The following is a 21,389-nucleotide window of genomic DNA, read 5'->3' as shown; positions in this document are numbered from 1 at the left end:
TGTTATTTTTTAGTTTTTCGTAAATAACTCGTAAACGGTAGCCCACAGCAAAATATTATCTTTTACGTAAATAATCTATTTGAGATTTCTTATAAAATAGGTAAATGCTACTTTTTTTCGCTAGGATCAACATTAAAAAAGATATTTTCTATTTTCTATTACGCGATTACGTCCGATTTTACCCGAAAAACGAATTTCATTCTGAGAGTTAACGGACTGTAAGTATAGTTGGTCAAATCAATTTGTCATTAAATAAGAACAATACAAACTGTACTCGTCCTTTTCTTTTGGGTGCTAGTACTAGAGTAAGACAAAGATAGTATGATTATCTCTGTGTATGTTTGAAATGAGAGAGTCCTTTGACAAACTACTTATATATAACCTTTTTGTAGTTTCGCATTTTAAATAGAAAAAAAAATCAGCGATGTCAAATCGGCGACATGCTAGATTTTTATTGTCAGGCTAAAAGTATGATGTAATAATAATTTAAAAATTCATCGTGTAACCTATACATATAGGAAGAAAACAAACAAATAAAGAACATGAGAAATATGAGAGTATGGATCACTCCATACGCAGAAGTGATTGATGGCTGAACATATATTCTGAAATTCGGCAACGCTTTGAAGAAAAAATCCATTGACGCCTATTCTCCACAGATGACACGAGAAGAAATATTGTCTGAAACAAAACTGCAATGCTGATTTTATATCCAAAATTTACACTACCATCAGAAAAAAAGACGTTTGAGTTTATGGAGACATGACAGAAGATGCTGAAGAATATGTTGTCACGAAAGGAGCGGCAGTCCGTTTAAATGTAAATATATTGGAATGACCTTCTTCTGGTGTCAGCGAGCTTGCCGTGATACCTTCACGAGCTAATCACAGCGGCGAATGATAAAATCATGGTTCCTACTGTGCGAAACATTTGTGTATTGAATCGAAGCTGTTGCCGGCCTAACTCCAATCTGTGGCTAAATGTTTTGGTGCTTGTAGTTTCTAAGTACTTATTCTGAATTAAATACTCTGATTGAAACATAATTAGATTGTTTTATTATTATTATTTATTTCTCTATTTTCACTTTATTGCACGAAACATAGGACGTTTTGCCAAATGGAATTCTCTACCAGTCAGGTGTAAGGCAAACAGAGATTGGTATTGGTATGTAGGATATAAAAGCGAACGTATGTCGAACAGCTAATCTGGTTGCTGGCAGTAAACATCTTTCGTGCAGGTATATTATACTGTTAAATCGTACCTATGCTAAAAAAGTGACGAACTCAGAAAGTGACGTCCTCAGAAAGTGTCGTACTCAGAATGTGACGATCTCAGAAAGTGACGAACTCAGAATGTGACGATCTCAGAAAGTGACAAAGTCAGAAAGTGACGAACTCAGAATGTGACGTCCTAAGAAAGTGACATACTCCGCCTGAACCGCAGAACTGTATAGGTATTTGCAGCGAAAAATGGTAAAATGGTGGTTATCATTTGTAAATATCGGTTCCCATTATTAAGATAGCTGCTTTCGATTTAAAACAACTTGATATTATTAATCGAGAGGTCACGTCGGTCAATTTCGCCTTGTACATATATGTAATTGCTACTTATACATTACTATCTCAGCATGCATGTACCGCGATAAACTGAAATAATCAACTACTTATACATGCCCTAAGCTCCCGATTGTATATTATATTAATTATACTATTACTATGTATAAAATGGCGCCTGTGCGTTCTGCAGTTCGCTGAGACAAAGTGAATCACGAGCGATAACTGATAGCATTATCGGTGCTAATTAAATACTCGCATGTCCATCGACACGCTATTCAACTAATTAGAAATAAGTATACTCACTATCCTTACATCAAATCAATCTGAATGATGGATATTCGTGAACAATATCTCATACCATGACCATATATGTATTAAAATATATTATAATTTCCTTTTAGACTGGTAGCAGACGCTATTAACTACTTATCTAAATTTAAAATTTACTAATTATTAGATTTCAGTGTTTTAGATGCGTACTATTCCATAGGATTATCTACTGGGATTACTGGGAACACCAGATAATTCGCGATTAGGATTCGGGTCTAAGTCCATTGTCATTGATCTGCAATCCGGATGTGACGTCAAATAGAAATCGGACCTTTTTACCCAGATAACACTTATGTCTGCATCCGGGTACTTTATTCGTTATCATATTGAACCTACCCAGGTTCAAAATTAGAAGTAAACAGTCACATGAAGAGTGTATTCACTATATAATAATTATTCTAATAATGTTGGTTTATCTAAAGCCAAAAATCTGAAAAACAAAGCAACAACGGTTGCACTCCGGGAGTGCCGATAGAAGTGAAAACTCACCTCACTATGTTACCGACGCCCGGTAACACGATACATACGTTTAGCGGAGGTATTCTATTTATTTATTATGTATTATTATCATTCTCAAATAAGATCACACTTTTTCATTGACATGTTTATTTACATACTGCCATGACAACGTCAAATTATTTGAACAAGAGTCTTGAAAATTGAAGGCTACTGCTACAAAAATAATGTATTCCAATTTAAAATGGAGCTATAGTAATACGCATAATAAAAAAAATCGATCCAACAATCTTCCAAAATCACCTTTGTATGAAAACCCCTCTCACCCCAAATACGAGGCACTACGGGGTTAGGTGGGTTTTCCTCTTTATCGTCAAAGTTATAAAATGGAACTACCCAAAATAAAATAAAAACTAAAATACAAACGTCCGGAACACTTATTATATACACCATTCAGTTTTCATATGTAAAAATAAAATGTTATCGAGGTTTGAATTTCAGTTTTGACCCTACTCACCCCATTTTACGGTATCAAATATTCTGATATTAAAATTACAAATAGAGACGCCATCCTGAAGTATAAAAAATAAGGTAGAAATGCTCCTGAATCGAAAATATCGTGCTCAAAACTGCATCGAAATCGACTCCGTCTCATCCCTACCGCGCATTCCAGCGGTCCGCCATCTTTAAACTACATTATTAATGTGTACTGCCCCGGTAAACATCAAGTGGCGTTTTTAGGCACCACGCTGGGGCAGATATATTTGTTTTTAATCTACTCGCTCGACGCTAGGGATGTGTCAATCGGGTTCGGGCATAAAGGGGCACGTGGGAACGGATTGTTGTGATTTATTAACGGAAATAGTGAAGGGAGGATTATTGTCAATTTTGTAGGATGCGTTTCAATGGAAATAAACATGGAACACAATCAAGCCTCCCTGGCATTTGCTACATAAGGACTGTTACTGTTAGGTACTACCAAACGCTTTGAATATATTTAGGTAGTACAAGCATGATTTTCGTGGAACGCTGTTGCTTATTAGATAATGTTTAATAACATGTAGTTCATTTAAGTGTAAAGTAAATAGTCCCATAGGATCTCACATGGCCTCATTTCCTTGATATGATTGTACTTAAATTATTAGTTTGAACTAGTAGTAGTTTTAGTAGTATAAAATTCGGGTAGGGGCCCCACTTATAAAAATGAGCACTTATTATGCACTAAGATTGCCTTAAAAAGTCTTAAACTTTGTAGAAATTAGTCTTAAACTTAAAACTCACCTTTACTTTTAACGTCATCCATCGCGTACGGCGTGTATGGCGGGGGAGGGATTTCTGTAACAAACATACAACATTATAGCCTTATACAAAACATTATCGTATAAAATGTCATTGCAAAAATCCTCTCTGATACAATCTCAGTAGTGTCTTATTTAAAACGACATGCTTAAATTACATGAAATTTCTTATTTGCGCTGAATGAGCTGGGTATCTTTAGAATCTAGAGACGTTAACAATTCATATCAAAAATAACCACATTTTTACCAATAACTTATTGATTCGATAGGAACATTAGCAACCTCGCCACAGAATAGACTCCTGAAACATCTTGACCAATTCGAGAAAAGAAGAACAAATAGCCTTTAAATATACCCACGATCAAGCCAAACCCAAACAAGATTATGCAAATAATTAATCAGTTTTAAAAACAATAAAAGTTCTAATTTCAAACTCGCCCGACCAGTCCGGCCAACCGCGTTACGTCAAAAAAAGAACGTTAAACAAACATGGCGCAGGTAGGATTCCGACCGTAATTACCCGCCGGGAACCGAACCTTGATCCTCGACAACCTATACTTTGACCTAGTAAAATTTTTGTTTGGGAACTGTCATTTTCGTAATGTTGGTTGTTAGAGTTGAATTACAGAAATAATTTTGTAAAAGTGGTGTTTTTGTTGCGTGGTCTTTGAACCTATTATAGTGTGCTTAAGGTTTTCTGATTGGTATCTAATATGTACATATAATATTAAGTGTGTATTTAAATATAAAAAAAAGTATTTTTTATTACAAATTACAGCCAACAACAGAGCCTCGAAATATATTTTTTTATAAGGAACGGTAGTTATTTTCTCTCAAACGGAGGATGAGGTAGAAATTACCGATTTTGAACGCCAAGCACGCAACCTGTGATTTCCAATTTGGCGCCACCGGGTACGTGTCGCCAACCATTTGGGTCCCGCACATAATATATCAATGAACCACATTTTCGAAAATAAAAGTAAAAATGACTATTAGGATTTTGCTATCTGGTGACATACCAGGTTCACAAAGCGGCTCATTTTGGCTGTCAAATTAGTTAATAAATAAGCTTTCTTTTTCAATTTCAAGGTTTTCACCATATATGGTTAATTCAGTTAATTGCAATGGATTTAAAATAACACTTTCTGTCTAGTGTCACTCACGTGACTCAGGTCTGCAAGGATATGTTTTCAAATCGATCGCGTAAGTAGTACTTTAGAATAGCGATGAGACAGATGGACGGTACATAACCTTAAAAAGTACATGGACCAGACATATACCTACCTAAATAAGAAAAATATTTCTAAAAAATCTTTTTAAATAAATTTTGGGCCACCTTGTATAAATTCAGTACTGAGTTAGCTTACACGAACTCTATATTTTTCTTATCACATGTTTAAGACATATAATTTTGTTTTGGTTTCAATACTTTCAATACAAGCCCCCCATCGGCCCCATCCCAAGTTTTGCAAACGAAACTAGTTCGTTCCCAGCCTGTTGTTGCGACAACTGCATGCAATAAAATACAATGTGAGTCAGCACTGAAAGCATAAAAAGACGAAGTAAATGACCCTAAACGCGTCATGTTATAAATCATATCAGTTCTAACGCGGGAGCTATGTGTAGTGCGCGAGGGTTGCTAATGCTTCGCAAACTAAGCAAGGAAGCGTTCTGGCTCAAATTTGAGCCCTTGGGAGCTGACAGGTTAATAACACGCCGGTGACAAACAAGCATACCGCGTGATGGTAATCGATCAGTTCGATCACCGTAGCCTATGGACGCCTTCAACTACAGGGGTGTTACAATGCGCAATGCCGACCTTTTAAAAACCTGTACACTCTTAAAAGAACTCCATACTGTAGCCAGTCGCAAAAACCGCGGCAGGGAGCTCATTCCACAACCGTAGCGTTCGCGGCGGGAAATTCCTCATAAACAGTAACTAGTGCAAATGTTGTTTTTTGATAAAGTTATAATTTGAAAATTATAGTTCAATATGCGGCTTTAGCATACCCTGGACACCCCCCCCCCCCCATAACTTAGCCACAGCTAGTATATTTGACCTAAGACTTGTTATACCTACCTAACTAATTATAGTACAAATTTTTTGAACTGAGCTTGTTCACTTACCTGTACTAACAATGGCATTGTTTTATTACAATCCTATTATCTGCTTTTGTTCTCGTAGGCGCCAACTGGTTTACTTACAAAATAAGTTACAAGTAGTTACATTCCATGTATATTGAATTTTTAACCTTATTCCTTGTTGAATGGGGTTAAAATTGGTCTAAAAAGATAATATCATATTCAATCTTTTGTATAGTCATATCCACCTTAGCCACGACAGGGAAGTAGTCTGGTGCAAAATGCATAAAAGTTATGTTAGCCATTATTTAGTTAGTGTATTTTGTAAGGCGGTTATAATACTTATAATCTGCTTTTTTACTACGAGGTAGTTATCCTAATTTGGGTTTACCACTCAATGGTATTGTATTCTTGAGACTCTTTGAGTAAACTAGCTCAGTTCAAAAGATTTACACTATACAGTTACGTAGCTCATGAGCTCTACTTGTAGCGATTCAATGAAAACGCATAATATACGAGTTTTTGTTACCTCTCCGATCGCGACATAGTTTTTAAAGATCTCAAAGTTATGTTACGCTGGTTACCCTGAGACCTCCGCTCGCAGGTCTTGTAACCAATAAGAATGAACGCAGTGCCCATAGTTTAGAGGCGAAGCGCCGACGAGGTTGTCGAGCCCGCCGCGATATCGTACGCTCTTCAACGAGATCGCCAGTACACATAGTAATGTGTATAAATACAAAGTGGCGTGACTGAAATTTCTCCTCAAACTATTACGTCACAACAACCAAAACGGGCCTAAGGAAAACCAACTTTACATTTCAGCAATAAAGCGCAATTTTAATCACGCCTTAATTACAAGTCATTAGCTCATTCCGTCAAAGCTTAAACAAACGCGTCGCGATTTAAAACCAATTGAAACTACACAATTTCAAGGTTCAAATTGCAATGTGCGTGCGTGATATATCGTGTTTCAATTATTGAAGAAATCAGTCAATGAAGAATGGGTTCTGTTTAAATTTAGATAGAGTCTAAATTAGGTAGGCGGTGATCGGAATGCTGGCTGATGAGAGAGAACGGTGGCGGGTACGGCATGTGTAATTAATCTGAACATTCAATCTATACAATAAATACCGACGGTATGTCCTTCGCCGAGTAACTGGCGAACTGGTCAATCTAGACTCCCTTATTGATTGCTCTATCGATGGAAAACTGACGGTCGCCCTTTGGTAACCTCTTGTAAATTGATGATACGTTATTATTTAGTTCCTGATTACTGTAAGTACTAGTGTCTAGACCAATCAGAGTTACATGCAGTCTTTGCTAGGTACTACATATTTACCAAATGCTGAAGAAAATCAAACGGGAGATTTTAATGAAATAAAAGAAACTCAGTTAACAAAACGTGGTGACTAAGTGATTAGGACTACGTCAGATCTTCCGGCTGTATTCCATTATTTTGTAACCTTTTGTATGTAAATAAATCTTGAATTTTGTGTTTATCACGTACTTGAATGAGGACTTAAAGATACCTATATAAGTACAGTCAAAGAGGGTGCGTGTTTGTTTCTCTAAATGTTTTATTACGAAAATTATGGTATATCAACAATCAGTATCGCTTATAAACGCCGGAGATGAAGTAGTCGTTATTTTGAGAAGTTATAATTTCATAGCCAATGATTTATGTTCAAAGGCTATAATGTAGTTAAGACTTAAGACATATTTAAACATTTAATAATCATACCATTTGTCTTAAAAGTGAAAATAAATGTTAAATCAAAATGAAATTCAGTCTTAAAAATCATAATATGCGAGAAATCTGAAATGAAATGGTATGCAAAATAAACAAATAATAAATTCATTTTAAAATGCTATAAATCAGCGCGGGCGAGCTAAATATGCTGGCGTTTGGGACGCGGGCGCTGTCTCAAGGATAGGAAACAGGAACGAACCAACCAAAACTTTACTTTTAAGTCTAGCTTATGAAGTGACTAGCTAGACTATATTATAGATGTGTAAGGTTAGAGCCGGTATAGCTTTATTTGACGTAACTTTACTTGATGATTAAACTACCTATCTTTATCTTTATAGGCTATTAGTGTTAAATCCTACCTATTGATCTATAAATGATACTTCTTAATTTTAAAACAGTGTAAGGAAATTACAAAAATACGTTAAGGTTGGATAAACATGTATTATGTCTAAATTGAAAAATGCCAAATAATCCAAATATTAAATTAAATTATGACGTAGACAAAAGTTAAATAGAAGAGTTAAGTTAAACATGGAAAAGTAAGGTGCGTGGAGTTCTAATGATACACGACCCGTAAGAGAAATAATCAAGTCGAAGGTGAAAAAGCCACGGTAAATTAAACAATAACGCACCCCACCTAAAGCTTCTAAAATTCGAAAAACGAACGCGTGTGAATCGCTCGAAATAGCCCGCCCGAATTATAACATGGGTGGCGCCAGCGGCGGCGCCGGCGCCCACGCGTTGCTTAGTGTTCTGTAGTGCTGCCACCTGTCGGACAGCTGCGTCTAGCCTAGGAGCATGTCCGGATCCAGACTTTAATGACAGCTCATTTTGTCGCCGGTGCAAAGCATGAGTTTAGATTTTATCCCAGCTTTTTAACTAGTGCAGTTTGCTGGAATCATACTCTTTAGTTGGAGTAACTTCCTGGAAGACTGATAGACAATTCCAACTTCCAACATTAGTAACATTGAAGGAAGATTGTAGCTTTTTTTAACAAGCTTTTATTAGGTCGACCTGTATGTAACTATGTAATGGAATCTTGCATGTTAAATTTGATCCACTTCCCGGTTTCCGATTGAGCTGAAATTTTGCATACACATGTAAGTCGGGTGACAATGCAATATTATGGTACCATCGAGCTGATCTGATGATGGAGACAGGAGGTGGCCATAGGAACTCTGTGATGAAACAACGCAACCTATAATTGTGTTAGGGGTTTTTAGAATTGTCTCGATGAGTATTAGTTGTCTGTCGTAAGAAAAGTACAGTCAGCGATAAAAGCTTGTACCAAAAATGAATTTTTTGCCAAAAACTTATTTCTCGGTGGAGATTTCAATTTCGTTTAAATGAAAACTTTAAACCACAAACAGAAAATGATGAGAAGATAAGCACAAATAATCTTATACATTAATCATCCAAATTTTTGATAAACTTTTCAATTTCGTAAAAAGAAGATGGACGTCGCTTCTCAAGAATGCCAGGTCGTCCATCAACTAGAATCTGCACTTTGATTTCCAGCCAGATTATTACGTGCACAAGCTGAAATATTACAGCCGGCTGGTCCAAGTCCAAACATTCTCAGGGATCGTTGACTCTCGGCGATAGAATGTAGCGTGACGCGCGTGGACCTTGCCACTCTTGTCAGCACACCGGAAACATACTTGCATACGGAAGGCATCCGTCGCCATGTTAAGCTAAAGGCTAACCTATTTTGGATCGGCTTAAATGTAAACAACAGTATAGTTGGACATAGAAAACTAAGATTCTAAGTATGCCCACAATGCTTTCAACGTTCGCTTGACATCTAAATTTCTTGTCTTGCGTCAATCGCATGCGATGGCTACGACGCATGTAACTTAATGGCATTTTGCACATGCAATAACATAAAAGAACATTAGATTGGACCTATTGTGAACCAAAACAGAACAACTCCAAAAAAACTATTAAGCAACAAACGAATGTGCACATACTCATAAACGAATGTTCGTAAATACTTGATTAGAAATTAATGATGCCATCAAGTCACAGTATGAGGTAAAGTAATAGCCAAATGCTCTATAAGGAGACAATTGAAATTCACCTCACATGGGCAAGACGACATACGACGCCAGGAAAAAGTTAATTTATGCCCGTTCGGAATAAAACTGCAATTCCTGGCTCCATTGAATTTTAATGTCAAACTAAGCAAGTTTCACGTAGAGATGAATTACTAATTATAGTTAATTAGTCACATTGGTGGACTGAACGTGCCGGCGGTTCTTTAGAAGAATTAATTAACACTCATTAGCAAAACACCAAATGAGCAGAAATGTTATTTCCACACAAGTATTTTCTTATGAATTTGATAGTGGGAAGTGTGATTGTGGAATCTAATCATTAGACAAATACGGTGTGTGTAATGTGCGAATTCTTGCATATCCAATTACGGGAATATAGGTAAAGTAAACGTACTAGTGCTCGACATGCTAATGCCCAATAGACACCCTGCTGTCACTTCTATTGACAATGACTTAAGTTCCAAGATGGCATGTACTGGGACCGCGTCGAGCACCGGTACGTTTACCTTATAAAGTTTAAGTCTGTGTTTGTCAATTACAATACAATTTATAAAGTTACAGCAAGAGCCAATAATGTAGACCTTTATATTATTCTGTTTCATTTCAACTGTAGTATTTCTTAGATACGATTCTGATCATAAATTCTTAATATTATGGTTGTTTCCAGTGATTTATCAAACATTTCAGGTGATAAATGTGTTAGTTCCCGGTACTACAATTAATAATGTTGCGTTTTGGAGACAAAGTATTGTTTGTTTAACAAATGTTAAAAATAATAATATAATCTGTACTGCTTTAAAATGTTTAGAAGCGGAGGACTTTAATAAAAATGCCTATTCATATTCATGACTAATGCTGAATTGCATTAGATAATTTTTACATCTATATACTACTTATATTGAAACCTGATGACGTGTATAACTTTAAAAGCTAACACGAGAAAGTACTTAGAAAAGATTGATTCAGACAATGTCAAGTGCGCAGGAGCGTCTCATAAATCAAAATCCCTATTTTATTGCCGTCGCCTAGGGCCTTAAGGTTTTCCTGGTAAGATCTAATATAGCTTGAATTAGTGACTGGTTTGTTGGGTTTACGAGCTGTCTCTGGGCCCCTCCGATCGCTTTGCTAATAAACACGATATTTTTTCCAGTTTCGCAAGCACGGGAGCAACCGGTTCCGCTCAGGCGCCTGTCAATGGACCTCGCTCAATGTTTCTCTAAACATTCGACCGATAAACGTCTAGAAAACCATAGAGTGTTTTAATACCTAAACATTAAACAGACGACGGTGCCAGACTTCCGCATAAAAGAGTCGTAAACAACGTCGATAATAAGACAGCCATTCACAAATCCAACAAAACCCAAAAACATCAGACAATCGAAAAAAAACCAATCACGAAAATCGAGTTGAGCTTACGCAGTGTGGTGAGCGTACCTGCGCCGACGCACCCCCCTCCGGCGGGGCCCCCGCCCCCGCCGCCCCGCACGCGGGCGGCTGCGCGGCGCGCCTGGCGCCGGCGCCAGCCAGCCGACAAGCAATTATGGCTAAATAAATATCGGCCATGCCGCCGCCGACGCGTCGCTAACAGATGGATTCTTATACGGTTATATCTAGACGACATCATTAAATTTTGGCTGTTGTAATGGCCAGGTGAAATGGCGTGTGGGCACGGAATCACTTGTAAATGGTGGTTACGAGACGATATCGTCGTCGGCTAATTGCCTGAGTAATGGACACCGATTTTGTTGTATCAGGATTAGCGGGCGATGTTTGTCGGTGAGGCAGCGTCGCGGCGTCGGCGCCGATAAGATAACGATCCCGCGTCGCGCTGACGCCGGCTCTCATAAGAACATTTACAAATAAAGGCCGCCGGCACCGAGATTGGCGCCGAAACGCGAATAAACGCCTTGAGCATAAACTTACGGTACGTTCGAGCGATACGTGCGAGACTTTTGAATTTGCGAATTTATGCCTGCAATAAAATCGCAGAAAATGTTGCAAACAGGCAGGTGCGCGCGTAACAGCTGTGAGTAAAGATGGTGAAGCAAATCTTTTAGAGACAGGTTCGTTTCATAGTTTTAACGAAACACGATGACATAATAATTTAAACGGCGCTGCCAAAAGCCGAGATGACAAATGATCGGCGTGTCGACCTGTAGTCAAGGGAAAAAAATAGAAACAAAAGAACGGCGGTTGAAAAAGTGCACGCAAGTCGAAAGAATGACGATTAAGACGGCGTCGACGGTATATTTAGCGGCGTCTGTGGGAACCGCCGCGAAAGTTGACAAAAACAGTGGCGGCAGTCGCGAGCCTTGCGTCGCCGCAAAAAACGGCGCAGGTGAGGTCCGCAGACAACCGACATTACCTCCGGATGTGCTCACTGCACCCATAAAGGAAATTTGAGACGAGATTACAAAGAAGATTCCAACTGGACAAAACTAGACGCTAAATCACCAAGATACGGACAATAAATCAACCATGCCCGTCAATAATTCAATGAAATTAATAAATATATCGCTCATGATTAATGTAAAGACACTAGCCGGACCACCATTTATAGAAGCTAAAAAACTTGAAATTGTATTGACCACGCTATCAGATTATTCTCACGGACAAGCGTCTATATGGAGAGGCATTAAGTATTTCCTCGGCTTTCTTCTTAATTAATATGCTAACAGGCATTGTCAACACACCTACATGGCTCCTAAGTACTACACGTGGTGTGGGTGGCGGCTGTGCGTTGATGTCATGGCCACTCATTACTTACAAACTGATTCTGTAGAGATTGACATGGCGGTTAGTTTTGGAATCGAGTTTAAACAGTTTCAGCTGAATCTTTTATAAGGGATTGTGCGTTATATAAGGCAAAAATGAACAGCATATAACATCATCTTTATATTTTTCTCTTATGGAGATTTTTTTAGGATTATAAAGTGGCAATGATGCTTGAATTGTGGATTTTTATTAACGTAGTCTGTTAAAGGGTTAAGAATATGAGATAGAAATAACATTCGATACCTAATTGACAACTTCAATAGCTTATACAAGATCCTTAAAATAACCAGGAACTCGCGATCGAACATTAAAATGCTGTATAAGGCGAATAGTTTTGGAATAAAATGTTGACTATAACAGCTGAATCTTTAGGATGGATGGAATACCTAATTAACAATATCAAGAGCTTATACACGACCTAAAATAAGGAGGAAGACGCAATTGTGGTATGTAAACAGCTAGAACCCTGAACCGAAATATATTGAAAGCAATTTGGTTCATGAGTATGCCGCATTCCACACCAATGAGAAACAAATGAAATATATTAACATGTCAAACGATTATCTATATATATAAATGCAAGTGTCCTGACTGACTGACTGACTGACTGACTGACTGACTGACTGATTCATCAACGCAGAGCCGAAACTACAAAAGCTAGAAAGTTGAAATTTGCACACTAGGTTGAATTTATAAAGTGTACAAGAGATAAGAAGCGATTTTGAAAAATTCAACCCCTAAGGGGGTTAAAAAGGGGATGAAAGGTTGTATGGGGTGCAAGTTTTATTTTAAGCTAGGAATTTGAAACTTTGTAAAAATGTACTATATTAAAAAACAAGAAAACTAATTTCTGCGTTTTCGAAAATTCATCCCCCAAGGTGGTGAAAAAGGGGTTGAAAGTTTGTATGGAGATCAAATATTTTTGTGAGTGTTGGACTTGAAACTTTGTATATGGGGATATTATTATAAGACGGGAAAAGTAATTTCAGCGTTTTTGAAAATTCATCCCCTAACAGGGTTAAAAAGGGGTTGAAAGTTTGAATCCATTACAAATGCTTTGAAACTTCTTAGAAAGACATAATAGCCGATGACAAAAAAAAAGGAATTGCGACGTTTTAGGTAATTCAACCCCTAAGGGGGTAAAAAGGGGATGAAACTTTGTCCCGGGGTGCAAATTTTATTTTAAGCTAGGACCTTGAAACTTCGTAAAAAGGTATTAAATTAAAAAACAAGAAAACTAATTTCAGCGTTTTTGAAAATTCATCCCCCAAGGTGGTGAAAAAGGGGTTGAAAGTTTGTATGGAGATCAAATATTTTTGTGAGTGTTGGACTTGAAACTTTGTATATGGGGATATTATTATAAGACGGGAAAAGTAATTTCAGCGTTTTTGAAAATTCATCCCCCAAGGTGGTGAAAAAGGGGTTGAAAGTTTGTATGGAGATCAAATATTTTTGTGAGTGTTGGACTTGAAACTTTGTATATGGGGATATTATTATAAGACGGGAAAAGTAATTTCAGCGTTTTTGAAAATTCATCCCCTAACAGGGTTAAAAAGGGGTTGAAAGTTTGAATCCATTACAAATGCTTTGAAACTTCTTAGAAAGACATAATAGCCGATGACAAAAAAAAAGGAATTGCGACGTTTTAGGTAATTCAACCCCTAAGGGGGTAAAAAGGGGATGAAACTTTGTCCTGGGGTGCAAATTTTATTTTAAGCTAGGACCTTGAAACTTCGTAAAAAGGTATTAAATTAAAAAACAAGAAAACTAATTTCTGCGTTTTCGAAAATTCATCCCCCAAGGTGGTGAATAAGGGGTTGAAAGTTTGTATGGAGATCAAATATTTTTGTGAGTGTTGGACTTGAAACTTTGTATATGGGGATATTATTATAAGACGGGAAAAGTAATTTCAGCGTTTTTGAAAATTCATCCCCCAAGGTGGTGAAAAGGGGTTGAAAGTTTGTATGGAGATCAAATATTTTTGTGAGTGTTGGACTTGAAACTTTGTATATGGGGATATTATTATAAGACGGGAAAAGTAATTTCAGCGTTTTTGAAAATTCATCCCCCAAGGTGGTGAAAAGGGGTTGAAAGTTTGTATGGAGATCAAATATTTTTGTGAGTGTTGGACTTGAAACTTTGTATATGGGGATATTATTATAAGACGGGAAAAGTAATTTCAGCGTTTTTGAAAATTCATCCCCCAAGGTGGTGAAAAAGGGGTTGAAAGTTTGTATGGAGATCAAATATTTTTGTGAGTGTTGGACTTGAAACTTTGTATATGGGGATATTATTATAAGACGGGAAAAGTAATTTCAGCGTTTTTGAAAATTCATCCCCTAACAGGGTTAAAAAGGGGTTGAAAGTTTGAATCCATTACAAATGCTTTGAAACTTCTTAGAAAGACATAATAGCCGATGACAAAAAACAGGAATTGCGACGTTTTAGGTAATTCAACCCCTAAGGGGGTAAAAAAGGGGATGAAACTTTGACCTGGGGTGCAAATTTTATTTTAAGCTAGGACCTTAAAACTTCGTAAAAAGGTATTAAATTAAAAAAAACAAGAAAACTAATTTCAGCGTTTTTAAAACTTCATCCCCCGAGGTGGTAAAAACGGGGTTGAAATTTTGTACGGAGATCAGATATTTTTGAGAGTGCGGGACTTGAATCTTTGTATTTGAGGATATTATTAGAAGACAGGAAAGGTTATTTCAGCGTTTTGTAAAATTCATCCCCTCATTTAAAAGGGGGTTGAAAGTTTGTATGGAGTTCAAATTTTATTTTAAATTAAGAACTTGAAACTTCGTAAAAATATATGTTATTAAAATACAAGAAAACTAATTTCAGCGTTTTTGAATTATCATCTCCTAAGGTGGTAAAAAGGGGGTTGAAAGTTTGTATGGATATCAAACATTTTTTCGAACGTGGGACTTGAATCTTTGTATTTCGGGATATTATTAAAATACAGGAAAAATAATTTCAGCGTTTTGTAAAATTCATCCCCCAACAGGGTTAAAAAGGGGTTGAAAGTTTTAATCCATTACAAATGCTTTGAAACTTCTTAGAAAGGCATAATAGCCGATTACAAAAAAAAGTAATTGCTACGTTTTTGGAAATTCAACCCCTAAAAGAGGATGAAACTTCGTCTTAGGGTGCAAATTTTATTTTAATATAATGGAACTTGAAACTTTGTAAAAAGGTATTAAATTAAGATACAAGAAAACTAATTTCAGCGTTTTTGAAAATTCATCCCCTAAGGTGGTGAAAAAGGGGTTGGAAGTTTGTATGGATATCAAACATTTTTTCGAATGCGCGACTTGAATCTTTCTATTTTGGGATATTATTAGAAGACAGGAAAAGTTATTTTAGCGTTTTGTAAAATTCATCCCCTAACAGGGTTAAAACAGGGTGAAAGTTTGTATAGGGTTTAAATTTTATTTAAAGCTACAAACTTGAAACTTCGTAAAAATGTATTTTGTCAAAAGAGAAGAAAACTAATTTCAGAGATTTTGATAATTCATCCCCCGAGGTGGTGAAAAAGGGGTTGAAAATTTGTTTGGAGGCCAAACATTTTTTTGAGTGCGGGACTTGAATCGTTGTATAAAGGCATATTATTAGAATACAAGAAAAATAATTTCAGCTTTTAAAAAATCATCCCCTAAAATGATTAAAAAGGGGTTGAAAGTTTGTATAGGGTTCAAATTTTATTTAAAGCTAGGAACTTCAAACTTTGTAAATAGGTAGTTAGGTAGTAGGTTTTATTAAATAGAGGACATGAAAATCTTCTAAGGGGGTTTAGAGGGATTATAACGAGGACAATTTTATTCAGTTAGGGGCTTGAAACTTCGTAGGTTGTGAAAGACAAAGTCTCATTCGTTGTATAATATTAATAATTAACAAATGATTAACCGTCCTACCGCAATCTCTTGCTGCACAATGTTCTAAGCTAATGTAGAATATATAACCACCAATATACAAATCCACGCGTACGAAGTCGCGGGCAACAGCTAGTGTCGCATATTTAGTCGGCATACCAATTTACAATATCGTTACATTAAACGAATACAATATTATTGAAATATACTTTTAAAATCTTAACTTTAAAGTTAAGACCTCTAAGACCTTTAAGCTAACTTAACGGAAGCGACAATATGTAAGATTGTTTAATTTGACCTTGTTTTTAAAACTATATTACTGATGTATTACTATAGTTATGATGTTTATTAGTTCCTCCTCCTTCACTTATTTAGCTCAAACTCGTGATACAAAAAAAACTACACACTAAATGAGCGCGTGCTCGGTTTTACAAGTTCTTTGTCTTGTCATTTTGTAAAAAGTACATTTACATATTTGGTAAAGATTTGATAGAGAATTAGATATGCACGATACACAGAAAAAAAACAGTGATGACATAATGTAAAAGAATAATATCTAGATAGCGAAAAAACTACTGACATTAAATTCCCAACGAATTTAAGTATATGTTTTAAGTTTTTGCCAGTTACAATGAAATCAATGTCTAGATTGCATGAAAAAAAGAAAGCATTTCATTTAGTACACTTGAAACAAAAACCGATCGACTATAACGTACAAGACCGTCTCAACATGGTAGCATTTTTTAAAACAAAAAAGTCGTGTACAAAGACGGGCCGCGTTTTCTTGAGCCGGGAATTAAAAACTTGACTTGGCATGCATTGTGGACAAGTTCTGTTGCTTTTCATTTTGTGCCCGTCGTTTTCAATTGGCATTCCTTCCATTAGCTTAGCCGTCTAGTAGATTTCAAGGAACTTGATAAAACAGAAGACGATTTTTTGTGTTGCAACGTTCCTCTCGTGCTGCGACACATTTCTTGTTTTAAATACAATATAACAATGTATGAATGGATCGATTATCACAATCAGTTTGATTGCAAAAGTATAATTGGTTTCAGCTGATTTTAATTAGCTGTGGGTTTATCAATTTTTATTTACTCTACTCGACACGAAGATTTCTTGAATTGAAACACAAGGGAACTAAAAAATGGGTTGAACATTTTTAACGACTTCTACAAACCGTCTGCGTCTGCGTCTCTAAAAACCGTCAACGATAGTATTCATTTAAAACTTAGCAAACCTTAAATATTGCCTCATTCTATCAAATATTGGATAGGGGAAACCTAACCAACGATTTTACATTGTACAGCATAAAGCCAGTATAATCGAAAATGAGATTTTTCGTAGTTTATTTCGCGATCCAGCTGGATGCGCGTGCGTCGCGTCAGGGCGGCGCCGGCGCGACCTTGCCTGCTATCGCGGAGTGACCCTCGCAGATTAGCTGATTGCAGGGTTACCATGCCGTTTGTATGGTGACTAAACCATACTAAACACAAATAAATATTACCCAGTTTCTCAAAAAAATTGGCCTAGGGAAAATTCAAGATCTAAAAAACCGGTGTCTTGAAAATTTTGATTTTTTTTTTCCGACTAGTAAAAATTCCAAATTTGCCATGTGGACGCGTGATTAGCCAATACTGCCATGCCAACATTAAGTATCATAAGTATCTTCATTCAGGAGTCACCAACTATGTGGGTGTCGTAAAGTATCGTGGAAGAAAAAACTCACGCAATTCCAAAAATTTGGCATTAAACTTGTGGACCTCAGTTGTAGTACTAGACTATAATTCGGTGGTTTGGGTTTACTGCAATGAAATTTCAAGATTTGTCCAGCTATGTTAAATCAGTCCTCAACAAGAATTTTTCTTGATACATCAGGGCCTACTTCAGGGTACGTCGTGTCAACAAGTTCCTAATAATCCTAATACATATATTTCGAGCCAGCTATTTGAGCTTCTTCATTTGGTGGCCTATTTTAACTAGTCTTGAAAATTGGCTTTTTTTTTTTTTTTTTGATGGAGATGCTTGATTATCCAGGTATACTGATCATTCTTTTAGACAGATGCCTTTTTTAATGGCAAGCTCCTATTAACACAGAGGCATGTCGATATTGAAGGTGTCTTGTCAAAGCTACGAAACAAGATGACTGGCTCTAAATTTTGTACAGTCCTCGTCCTCATATCATATCTTCCTAAATTAAATTAGCCTCAAGAGTTATGACCTTTTATTAAGGCTGATAGTTTCTTGGACAGATTAAGAAAGAACATATAGGCACATAATTATGAGTAAAATACGGAAGTGAAGTACATAATATTTGAGAAGGTACTCTTTCAGAATTACTTCTGGATTAAAATGGAATTGGACAAAGGCAGACCACACTGCAAGATGACTAGACAATATGAGAAATTTTATAGATAAATTATATCAATAAAAAATATTCTTAGATTCATTAGACATAGATATAGATTTGTTAGTCATGTTAGGAACTTTGTATAAATGACACCATGCTAAATTGATATATCAAATATCACACTAGGATCAAATAATTATGTGTAAGTATTTAGGAACGGCAATCCAATCATCTGTACATAGAAACCATTGCCATGGAACCATCTGCTGATACTGCTTAGACAAGAATTCCTTTTGCTTTTTCTCAGAACTACTTTTAAGCATACAAATGACATGACAAAACGCAATTACCGTAAAATGGGGTGAGTAGGTTTCGCGGGGAGAGGTTGGTTATGAATGGGGAGAGAAGGTTTGAGAGGGGGGTGAGAAGGGATTTTAAGGCTACTGCTACAAAAATAATGTATTCCAATTTAAAATGGAGCTATAGTAATACGCATAATAAAAAAAATCGATCCAACATTCTTCCAAAATCACCTTTGTATGAAAAGCCCTCTCACCCCAAATACGAGGCACTACGGGGTGAGGTGGGTTTTCCTGTTTATCGTCAAAGTTATGAAATGGAACTACCCAAAATAAGATAAAAACTAAAATACAAACGTCCGGAACACTTATTATATACACCATTCAGTTTGCATATGTAAAAATAAAATGTTATCGAGGTTTGAATGTCAGTTTTGCGCCTACTCACCCCATTTTACGGTATCTTTCTTGTTTACGTGGTGTCATATTCATGTTAAATACAGATTCGACAATTCGGCTTGATTTAAATTCTTCTTCTTTTAGCATGAGTATAATAATGTCTGAATAAGTAAAACTAATTGAATGAAGTTAAATTGTAATCGTCAGCTTAATGTTATGAATGGCGTGGTTTTAGATGACACGTATAAACGTGAGTATCCAGAATTTGATGATAAAGGAGTTCCAGCAAATAATGAATGGAACGATCAAACGATTAAAAGAAATTATGATGAAATAATGTTTTGTTTTCGTAGTACGATAATACAGTTAGACAACTAGAAACACGTGGTGCCTGATATCGTTATTAGGCAGTATAATATATGAGTTAGTCATGTTTAACGTAACGTTGAATTTGATAATACATAATATGTTATAGATAGAACAATATTTGTCATTTGCTTTAATGAATAATCTGATGGGAGTCTAAGTGAAGTCTTATAAGAAATATTTGAATTTGAACATGAAAGATGAATAATGGGGGATGTAAATTTTCTCACAACGATTCACGTTCAACCCTTTTAACCTAGATAGCAAACAACAAGTGCTAGCAAATTTTAACGGATATATATTAGATCTACCTACACTTGTATCGAAACATTTGAACTTAAGGATTTTCCGTTACATTTAAAAGTACCTACTATCTTTCATTGATGTCAACTTCTCAGCAACCATAATGTCCATGGTGCTTGAAAAGTTTTAAATGTTTCTATGAGGTTAAGTCCTGTTCCAACATGAATTGGACTAGATTGCATTGAAAACGATGTAATCATAAAAACTGGACCCTTTGGATTTTGTTTAGAAGTTTTAGAACACGTTCAGACGCTGATGTAAGCCGCTAAAAATAGACGCGCACGGAAATGTTTACTATCCCTCGTAGATACAACCGAGTAACTACCAGTAATCAATGATATACATCTTTTAAAAGATAAATTATACAATTTGGAACCTACTTTTAGGAAAAAATTGCTTAGTCATTGATAAAGATTTCAAAATCAGCGTGGTATTTGATGCAACTGCTAAGTAGGTATTCCTACGCTTCATATCTCAAGAATAGTCTAGGTTTACATTGAAGATGGCAACACTCAAAACAACTGAAATGAAGAAAGCAATGTTTGACGTGACGTCACTATAACGTAACGAAGACAAACAGTAGTGATAAGTGGTGATAACGATTTGCACTGATACCGCTGCAACAGCGAGCACGTGAAGAAAAATCCAGGGAATATGCTATTTCAACGCAGAACACAGCACTGAACACTTCACTGTTTACTTCACTTGTTGCTCGGGTCAACGACCTGCACGTACCGGGTTCTGACAGTCTGCTCCAATGGTGAGGATTGCAGCAGTTCTGTTCCCGGCACACCGGGAGGCGCCTCAGCTCGTTGAGGTCCCTCAAGTCGGGGAATCTGAACAGTCTGGTCACAACGAGTTTGAGATTGGGGTCCGCTGGCACGCATTCTGAGGCCGGTGGGGTGTCCAGCGCGCGGGAGAGTCTCCTGAGAGTGTCGTCGGGGATGTGGTTTGCGCCGGCGGCTGCTAGCCGCCGCCGCAGCGCGCGTCTCCGGAACATCACATGCCGGCAGCGCTCACGAGGCGCGGGACGGCCGCGCATCACCCGCGCACGACATTGCTCGCCGCGTGCGCCCGCTCGACTGGCAGCGTCCGGCCACTGACGCGGCGGCTCTGTGTTGCCGGCGTCAACTTTTTAATGGCAGAGATAATAGTTTGAGTTTCAATGTCTACGAGTTGAATTGACGCCGCTTGAACTGGAGCGACCTTTTATGTCGCCCAGATTACTTAAAAGTCTTTGTGAGTTGTGAGTGCTATAACGACATTAGTGTAACTGCTCAAAACAAAGTCATTATTTTAAATGTATTCACACATTGTATTTTTACCTACATTATTTAAAAACATGTCTTAAATTGCAAATGCTAATACTCACTCCTAGCTGCTACTGCTAGTCTGCTACCCAAAGATTGTCTGGAAGAGATCGCTTTTTAGCGATAACACCGTCTGTTGCTACCTAGTCTTTAGCTTGTATTTCGCTTTCTGTGTATTTTTACTTA

General features: G+C 36.9%; 1 protein-coding gene across 1 annotated transcript in view; it reads right to left on the bottom strand.

Moving 5' to 3' along the window:
- LOC134662033 (mothers against decapentaplegic homolog 6) overlaps positions 1–21,107 on the bottom strand; it is a 50,369-nt gene extending 29,262 nt beyond the window's left edge. The window contains exons 1-2 of the mRNA XM_063518294.1: positions 20,629–21,107; positions 3,624–3,677 (exon numbers count right to left, since the gene is read on the bottom strand). Of these exons, the coding sequence (XP_063374364.1) occupies positions 3,624–3,677; positions 20,629–20,935 (361 nt within the window). The 5' untranslated portion in view covers positions 20,936–21,107. The remainder of the gene's footprint in view (positions 1–3,623; positions 3,678–20,628) is intronic.
- Positions 21,108–21,389: the final 282 nt, after the last annotated feature.

The sequence above is a fragment of the Cydia amplana genome, chromosome 2 (genome assembly GCF_948474715.1).
Source record: "Cydia amplana chromosome 2, ilCydAmpl1.1, whole genome shotgun sequence".
In the NCBI taxonomy this organism is placed as follows: Eukaryota; Metazoa; Arthropoda; class Insecta; order Lepidoptera; family Tortricidae; genus Cydia; species Cydia amplana.
This window is presented reverse-complemented; position numbering and strand designations above follow the sequence as displayed.